The 10119-nt window shown below is 36.2% G+C and overlaps 1 protein-coding gene across 1 annotated transcript; it reads left to right on the forward strand.

Annotated features, from left to right (window-relative positions):
* Positions 1 to 641: 641 nt before the first annotated feature.
* On the forward strand, positions 642 to 2100 carry LOC124435966. The gene has a single exon (XM_046985898.1). It carries the CDS (start codon positions 642 to 644, stop codon positions 1986 to 1988), a length of 1347 nt encoding a protein of 448 aa, XP_046841854.1. The 3' UTR covers positions 1989 to 2100.
* The last annotated feature ends 8019 nt before the right edge of the window (positions 2101 to 10119 follow it).

Consider the following 10119-nt stretch of genomic DNA (forward strand, 5'->3'; position numbering starts at 1 on the left):
TATAGTCCTGAGGAGGACTGTTTTTGTTGTTGTTGACGCAACCTTAGTGGGAGTCATTTTCAGAGTCAAATGAGGAGTAAACGTCTGGTTAGCCGTATTTGTTATCTGGCTTTTACGTGATTGTTTTGTGTGTACAGGAAATGTGTGGGTGTCAATTGTGTATTGTCATTGTGAATTAATATGACATGCGATGTTTTTATTTCTGATGTGTGAATTATTTGTTATATTTTTATTTATAATAAGTGGGTGTCAATTGTGTCTGGTAATTGTAACTGTCCAAATTAGTTTGTAACTTTTCTCCTTATGAAAGAAATTATTTGCTAAATATTTTTGTGTTACGTTTTTTTATATAAATACTGTCTTTTGGCATTAATGTGTTCTTTTGCCAGTTTTATGATGGAAATATGTCTTTAGGTCTTTATAAGTAACAGCAGTTCTGTTTGAAATATGTGTAGCTTTTATAATCAATTATAACACTACTTTGTACCACTTGACATAGGAAAATGCAATAAGTGCTTCATATTGGCAAAAGGGTGGATTGATTTCACAAGTGAGGATCTCATTTTCATTGATATATAAATAAAATATTTTGTGTTTTTGTAGAAGATTAACGCTTTAATAACAACAATTGGTCTATAATAATGAAAGTTTGTATCAAGTATTGGCTCGTCGCTGTTGGCTGTTTGGGGATGTTGTATATTTACTTCCTTCCAAAACTAAACAGGTCTTTTGGTATTATTGACCAGGAACATGTACTTTCAAAATTTAACGTTTTTCAGTCTCCCACGAAAAATATCAATCATGATCATCCTTCAATTTCACTGTACATGAGAATGTCAGGTAAAAGAGATGACCACAGACATAGATTTTACTGCAATATGTTGAAGACGATTCCTCTTTTCTGGCCAGGATGGCTAGGTAAAATGGTTCTTGTACTTGATGAAGAATCAGAGAAGGATCACGCCTTCGGTGAAACACTATTGAATCAAACGAAAGAACATTTTCCCAATCAAACTTTTCAAGTAAAATACGAGCCACTACCAAAAGATCCGTTGGTTTTAACTTATCCTGGTCAGCTAAATCAACCTGGTTATAATCGTCAGTTATGGAGCAGCTTTTTCATAGATCTTTACACCGATGATGAGATGATAGCTTGGTTAGATAGTGATTCGCCATTTATTTTCCCTGTAACCATATCAACTATAAAGGCAAATGGCAAAGTAAGAATTCTTGGTTCAGAATGTGCAATGAAATTTGACTGGGGAGAATCATGGGCAAAAACCACAAAGTTAGCGATAGGACTACCACAAGTTGCTGATTTTATGACATACTTTCCTGTGTACATCTACCGTGACACGTTTACACACTGCAGAGACCACATATTAAAAAACTTCAATACAAGTAACTTTGAAGAAGCATATCAACAATTTCACGAAACAAGCAATGCTCTTTCTCCAGTAAACGTTATCATCAGCTACGCTTGGTTCTTTGAGAAAGATCGCTACGACTGGAATATAGAAATGTGCAGTGATTTGAATGTTTACAACAACCGTTTACCTGAAGGCCACAAAATTCAGAAAAATGACACAGTTAATCGAAATAGATTATTAGTTCAACCTCAAACTGCATACCATGGACCGTTGAATGCCCAAGATTACTATGCAAAACTCATTCCAATTTCCTACTGTTTGTCAATAAGTGAAGCTGCCAAGAGTGAAGACATGTGTATAAAATATTCGCGATTGGATCTCAATCGCTTATTTAATCTATTCAAATCAGATATGCACAGCTTAAAAGAAAGGTTAAATATTCCCCATCCATGTATTGGAAATCACACTCAGTATTGCTTAAAGATCTTAAAACGTCATATCAAGAATGTTGGTGTTGAAATCAAAGATAACAAACGAAGAATGACATGGGAAGACGTCACAACAGTTGTTTCTATAGCCCGCAAACTAGGTGTAAATTGTCCACCCCAACCAGTTTAATAATCATAGTTACAATATAAATATGTCTGTAGTAAAGTGGGCATATGGCCATTCTTATCATTTGATTACTTTAGATAATTTTAAATGGAAAAATTATATAATCTCTTTTTTAGTTTACTGCAGACTGCCTCAAAGACATCACGACGTTAGACCACGAAGGTGGTGGCATAACTGAACAAATCCTACACACCATAAACAATACCAAAAAGAACATTACCTTTACTAAAAACGAACAGCACGACAAACAACTTCAAACAACTTAACTTCCTCGACATCCTACTAACCAGAACAGATTGCGGTACATTAAACACACAAGTATACTACAAAACCACCCACACAGACCAAATACTCGATTTCAACAGCAATCATCCAACACAACACAAAATAAGCTGCATTCAAACACTTTTCAACAGGATAAACACTCATTGCAATACTGAAGAAGCCAAAAAAACAAAACGCAACTACTTATACTCCACATTTATTAAAAACAATTACCCTAGAAACTTCATAAACAAAACTTCATAAACAAAACTATATACAAAACACAAACCGACAAAAGCAACAAAAAACCAGACGAAACTGAAAAAATCGTCCCATTACCATACATAAACGGAACATCAGAAATGACTGCCAGACTTCTTCAACCATTTCATATCAACGTCGCCCAAAAACCTACAAAAACACTCAAACTCATATACTCACAACTTAAGAAAAAGGACAAAAAAACTATAAACAACACCAAAACTAAAACATTACACTCTGGTATTATTAACACCAATCATATTCACAATACACCAAAACCCATGGCAACGCATTTCACCCCATCCAATCACATTGATCCACCCACTAATCCAATTAGACGCTCTAAACGTCTGCAAGCGAAAAGCACGTGTAAATATATATCCTCATTCCGATGAAGGCTAGAAGGAACGAGTCAAAAGCTCAATAAAAGTCACTTAAAATCCGGAGAAACTTTTATCTTTTATATATATATATATATACCAAGTGTATAACAATGTGCCCTCCCAGCTATCACCATAGTAAAAGGGTGACTCCTACACTTGGGACACAGGACGTACGGTTACACATTGTATGGATTGTATTGTAGAGTCACCAGAGCGCTCAAACCTATAAAGGTGAGCTTTGCATAAAGCGAAAGCGGTGAACGTCTCTTTATGAGACTCTCTACGCAATCCGGGAGCGCTTAAACTGCGCAAGCGCAGCGAGCGTATATATATATATAGGAAGTTTTGTTTATTTGAATCTCCGTAAGTACAGTGCTCGATGGTTAAGAGCAGAGCGTAAATATTGATGAGAAGAAGAAAATACACAAAAAGTACAATTTCATCCCGACAAGCCTGTTTCGTGATTTCTCACTCTTCAGGGAATAATATTAAATGAATAGAAAAGCATCTGCTAGATTATATATACAAGAGGAAGTTAGGGTAAAAATTAAGGTAGAATTACATAATATATTGAGTGTACGACTACAAATTAGATTAAAGTGCCTTGTGTCTATGGCGACAAGAGGAGATAAGTTCGTTACGTTTGTTGAGTGATGATAGTTGTGGTTGGTAGGTGACGAAGAATTTTTCTTCAGGCATAGGTTGCATCTTTTGTTGGCGCTGTTGTACGGTTTGCTGTGAGTAATGATGTTCCATGAGATATTTTGAGCGATGTTGTTATCTTTTAGTGTCCATATGTGTTTGTGGTGGAGTTTCTTAGTTTTTTGTGGCGAAGAGGCAGTGTGGTTCCTGTGTCGAGTCTTAAATTCGTTTTCTGTAAGTCCGATGTAGGTCTCAGTTGTGATGTTATCCAAACGTTTGACAGTTGCTAGTACATGACAGATGATTGTAGGCAGTTTCCGTTAAGTGGGCAGTTTTGTTTTTGTCGGCAGTTGCATATTTTAGTTTGTGTATTTTTATCATTGATGGTGTCATTAGTATTGTCAGGTTCTCTCAATATGCGTTTGTTATGGTTATTAATATTATGTTCCGTATTGTTCATGCAGCTGTAACTTAATTTAATTGTGTTGCGGTTAAATAGTTTTCTGAGTTTGTGGTCTATGGGAAAGTGCTTGTCAATTAGTGAAATGAATTTGTAGCCGATGTTTGTGCTGACGTTCTTGCTGTATGGTGGGTTGTACCAGAGTATTTATTTCTAAGTCTGTTTTTGCGTTTTGTAGTAGCGTTTGGGTCATATTTCAATGTGTAATGATATCCATTTTCGTCAAGTGCTTTTTGGTATGGAGGAATTGCTTGGTCGAATGATGCTCCGTCGGATGATAAGGATGAAAGGCGTTTGTTAATGGTATCGGGTATGTTCTTTGTAATGCTTGGAGGATGGTTGCTTTCGTGGGGGATGTATTGTCAAGAGGTGTTGGGCTTAGTGTAACGTCGATGGGAAGAATTCTTTAGATTGAACGTGATGTCGAGGAAGTTAATGACTTTTTTGTAAGCTTCGATAGTGATACGCAATCCGCTGTTGTTAAATACGCGGCATATCTCTGTTTTAATTTTTTTCTGTTTCTTTAGGTTTTGCTCTAGTAATGGCTAGTCCGTCGTCGCGATAGAGTCCTATGTTAGTGATGATGTGTCGTAGTTGTGAGAGGAGATAGCTTCCTACAAGTTCGCATGTCTCGCGCCGTCGAAACAGCCCATTGTCACGTCGAATGTGGAGTTGTATTTCTTTTGCCATGGTTGTTGGTTGTGAATGAGGTATGAATTCTTGGCATGTATGATAGTGTTTCTCTCTTGATTTGTGATGTTGTCGTGGGTTGAGGCGAAATCAAGTGCTTTGTTTAAGAGGTCTTGGTTGATAGACGGGTAGAAGTCTACAATGTCGAAAGAAATGAAATTGAGATTTTGTTTGTGTTTGATGGAGTTGAGCCACTTGATGACAGATGACGAGTTTTTCCATTGGTTCAGCGAAGTGGCTTTTATGATATTGTTGTTTATCCTGTCAAGTATTTTTTTGCTAATTTTTCCAATTTCAGATTTAGTCGGGTTGATCAGTTGGCAGGTGGGTTTATTTGCGAAGTTCGGTTTGTGATCTTTGAGTGTTATGAATGTGTCGTTATTAGCGGTGGAGTCTACACTGTCATATATACCCAGTTGTGATGTGATATTTTTGTCTTCGGTGTGAATGGCTTGTATTGCGTCGACGTTTATTTTTTTGTATGATTTCGTGATATTTTATTGTAGGAGGTCGTTGTATGCTGGCTTGTCTAGTTTGTAGAAGTTTGTTGTTTTGTCGGCTGCGATAAGTCGCTTTTTTCGTGTTTGATGCCCGTGGTGTTGTCTTTTATTTCGGTGAGAAATGCGTTGAGTACTTTATTAAATTTTACCGATTGGATCATCTTCATCATGTCGTTTTCGAATTGTTTTAAGTCGTCAATCGGTGGAGGGTTTTTTATGCTCTTGAAGCCATAGGTGTCTTTAGAAGTTGTGGTTGATCTCGGGTTAAAAAAGAAATAAGCCTTCCAGCGCATATTACGTAGGAAGGACTCATATTTTTCGATGAGTCGTTGCAGGTATTCATTTGGTGCTGGTAGAGGTATATTCGTGATGCTGTAGTTGAAGTTTAGTTTCTCCATTCCGGATTATCATACAGTGTTTGACAAAATTTTATATTGGAGCGTAATAAGAAGTTTTGTTTATTTGAATCTCCGTAAGTACAGTGCTCGATGCTTAAGAGCAGAGCGTAAATATTGATGAGAAGAAGAAAATATACAAAAACTACAATTTCTTCCAGCTGATTACATGGGCAAATTTCTTCCAATTACTTATCGCAGCCGACAAAACAACAAACTTCTACAAACAAGACAAGCCAGCATACAACGACCTCCTACAACAAAATATCACGAATTCATACAAAAAAATAAACGTCGACGCAATACAAGCCATTCACAACGAAGACAAAAATATCACATCACAACTGGGTATATTTGACAGAGTAGTTTCCACCGCTAACAAAGACGAATTCATAACAATCAAAGATCACAAACCGAACTTCGCAAATAAACCCACCTGCCGACTAACCAACCAAACTAAATCTGAAATTGGAAAAATTAGCAAAAAAATACTTGACAGAATAAACAACAATATCATAAAAGCCACTTCGCTGGACCAATGGAAAAACTAGTCATCTGTCATCAAGTGGCTCAACTCCATCAAACACTAACAAAATCTCAATTTCATATCTTTCGACATTGTAGACTTCTACCCGTCTATCAACCAAGACCTCTTAAACAAAGCACTTGATTTCGCCTCAACCCACGACAACATCACAAATCAAGAGAGAAACACTATCATACATGCCAAGAATTCATACCTCATTCACAACCAACAACCATGGCAAAAGAAATACAACTCCACATTCGACGTGACAATGGGCTGTTTCGACGGCGCGAGACATGCGAACTTGTAGGAAGCTATCTCCTCTCACAACTACGACACATCATCACTAACATAGGACTCTATCGCGACGACGGACTAGCCATTACTAGAGCAAAACCTAAAGAAACAGAAAAAAATTAAAACAGAGATATGCCGCGTATTTAACAACAGCGGATTGCGTATCACTATCGAAGCTAACAAAAAAGTCATTAACTTCCTCGACATCACGTTCAATCTAAAGAATTCTTCCCATCGACGTTACACTAAGCCCGACACCTCTTTACAATACATCCCCCACGAAAGCAACCATCCTCCAAGCATTACAAAGAACATACCCGATACCATTAACAAACGCCTTTCATCCTTATCATCCGACAGAGCATCATTCGACCAAGCAATTCCTCCATACCAAAAAGCACTTGACGAAAATGGATATCATTACACACTGAAATATGACCCAAACGCTACTACAAAACGCAAAAACAGACTTAGAAATAAATACTCTGGTACAACCCACCATACAGCAAGAACGTCAGCACAAGCATCGGCTACAAATTCATTTCACTAATTGACAAGCACTTTCCCATAGACCACAAACTCAGAAAACTATTTAACCGCAACACAATTAAATTAAGTTACAGCTGCATGAACAATACGGAACATAATATTAATAACCATAACAAACGCATATTGAGAGAACCTGACAATACTAATGACACCATCAATGATAAAAATACACAAACTAAAATATGCAACTGCCGACAAAAACAAAACTGCCCACTTAACGGAAACTGCCTACAATCATCTGTCATCTACTAAGCAACTGTTAAACGTTTGGATAACATCACAACTGAGACCTACATCGGACTTACAGAAAACGAATTTAAGACTCGACACAAGAACCATACTGCCTCTTTTCGCCACAAAAAACTAAGAAACTCCACCGCAAACACATATGGACACTAAAAGACAACAACATCGCTCACAATATCTCATGGAACATCATTACTCACAGCAAACCGTACAACAGCGCCAACAAAAGATGCAACCTATGCCTGAAAGAAAAATTTTTCGTCACCTACCAGCCACAACTGGTCGGCACTAGATCATGGTCAACTAACGTACGCGCCCACATATTATTCTTATTATGTCAGCGGTAAGTAACAATTGACGAATATTCATGTTCATTATACGAATGATTTTACCGCACTACATATTGCGTTTGCATATGGCAATAAGGCAAATTGGCAATAGAGAAAGCGTTAAAAGATTACAAAGATTTCAATTCAATTTTGGTCAGATGTACTTTCTTTAAAATGTCTGCTTGCAGAAGTAATGGATTGATAGTACTTTACAATATAATAACCGCACTTCAAAAATTGCAGATTTACTGGACCTAAGGAAAACAATGTAATGTTATAAAGTAGAAATGGACTCTATTTGTATTATAGATATGATATTAAATACTTTCCTGTTATTTGTAGTACTAATAAAATTATTATAGATACAAAATACATGATAAACACACCCATCTAGATTCGTATCTTCAAATTTTTTTCCAAACTTCCTGCATAATAATATAAAGTTTGTGTGTTTAATGTGTTTGATTGTTTGTCCATACTTGCTTGTAATTTTCTGATTTGAGTTAATGCACAGGTGTGGCAACTTTTGTAACTTTGTTAAAGTTATTTTCAGGAATTCTTGAAAACTCATTGTCTCCAGTAGTGCCATCCACACAGTGAACCACAATCTAACTTAAGTGCTCATTAAATGAAATGGATGGTTTTCAATTGAGCGTATTGATTTATCACGAAACATTGATAGGTGATCATAGTACAGGTGCAGCCAGATTGAATGTTGAGTTGTGGTATCCATCACAGTAGCTAATTCATATATGTTCCTGAAAATACTTTACTACAAGGAATGGTAACAATATATCTTAACATGTAACACTGGGTATTCTCTACATTCATCTCGGGCGAAAATTTTCACATTGAATCTCTGAACACCAAAATACATTCTATTATGGAAAAACAGATTGTTCAGAAAAACCTTTGAGCATATGATTCCTTCCATTGTCAAAGGATTTTTCGAACAGTTTAAAAGGCTCCCACCTGCTTTTTTTATGCTTGTGGCATAGACCCAGTGCTGTAGAACATAACTTGCCTTAGATGCAACTCTCTCAAATAGTGAAATGTAATTGTAAAAAGTCAATGCATGATGTCATAGTGTTAGCAAATAATATTACCACTTAACATGAATAAGTTTCTTTATTAATTTTGTAAACTAAAAATCTTTGTCAGGTTGGGGTGCTCTGTGCTCTGCATTGACCACCGATAATTTCATGAAGAATGCTCGATTTCGATGCACCCACCTCCCTAACAGCATTGATTTTATGGTCATATGAGAAGATACAATGGCATTTGGCTAAATGTTTTTTGAGCATCAAAAAATTCATATTTTCCTACATTGTAAAATTGCACTTTGCCATACGCATATTCTATGAGAATGTAAACATAAAAAGCGCGGGAAATCATCATGGAATTGTTGCCAAATGCTAGTTTGAAAATGGAGTTTCCAATGAAGTATGCGGCGAGTGAAGCAAAAAACAACAGCAGCTTAGACGAAGGTATTGTAATATGCAATTCCAAAGAAGAAATGCTGGAAGTATTCATCGGTGATTATAAAAAACGAACTCGCAGTGGGTGGTGCTGTCTCAACAGAAACATGTTGATAGGTATATATTATATAATAACTTCAATGCAGAAAGCATACGCTTGTCCAGAGATATATTACTTTTTGGTTATTGTGCAGTGGTGAAGAAAGAAATTTCACAAAATTTCATATACATATTAAAGCAGAACTTTTGTTTAAATTTTAAATATTAAAGCATGATAACATGTATGAACCGAATACTTAATGATGACATGTATGAACCAACTATTTAATGGTGACATGTATGAACCAAGTACTTAATGATGACATGTATGAACCAGCTATTTAATGATGACATGTATGAACCAACTATTTAATGATGACATGTATGAACCAACTATTTAATGATGACATGTATGAAAAAAATACTTAATGATGGCATGTATGAACCAACTATTTAATGATGACATGTATGAACCAAGTACTTAATGATGACATGTATGAACCAACTATTTAATGATGACATGTATGAACCAACTATTTAATGATGGCATGTATGAACCAAATACTTAATGATGACATGAATGAACTGATGTAAGTGTTTAATAGACAAGACTACAGACGAAATACTCGCTGAGATAGGTTCATTCCTGAAAATATCACCCAAGCAATTCCATGTCACAATATTGGTCACCACTGGGTGGTTTCTACATCCATAACTAGTGAAATAGTAGTCTTTGAATCTATGAGTATCAACCTGAATTCATCATTAAAAAGGCAACTCCAGAATGTTTACAAAAACCTCCAAGAACAGGATGGTTCTTTAAACGTCAAAGTGATTCTCCAACAACATCAAAAATGATCATCAGATTGTGGTCTTTTTGCTGTGGCAAATGCTGTTGCTTTGGCCAATGGCGTGAACCCTTGCTCTGTTCCCTGGCTGCAGGAGAAGATGCGAGTGCATCTGGTCAAATGCTTTGAAAAACAAAAAATCGAGATGTTTCCCCACATTGAGAATGCAATGCAAACCTGCCATTCAAAAAATTGTATTCTGTGAGAATATAGTAATTGTAAGCATC

Source organism: Xenia sp. Carnegie-2017, unplaced genomic scaffold (genome assembly GCF_021976095.1).
Source record: "Xenia sp. Carnegie-2017 unplaced genomic scaffold, XeniaSp_v1 HiC_scaffold_16, whole genome shotgun sequence".
In the NCBI taxonomy this organism is placed as follows: Eukaryota; Metazoa; Cnidaria; class Anthozoa; order Malacalcyonacea; family Xeniidae; genus Xenia; species Xenia sp. Carnegie-2017.

Bases quoted from the DNA above. Each gene is read 5' to 3' on its own strand.
- LOC124435966 (XM_046985898.1), top strand. From the start codon at position 642: ATGAAAGTTTGTATCAAGTATTGGCTCGTCGCTGTTGGCTGTTTGGGG.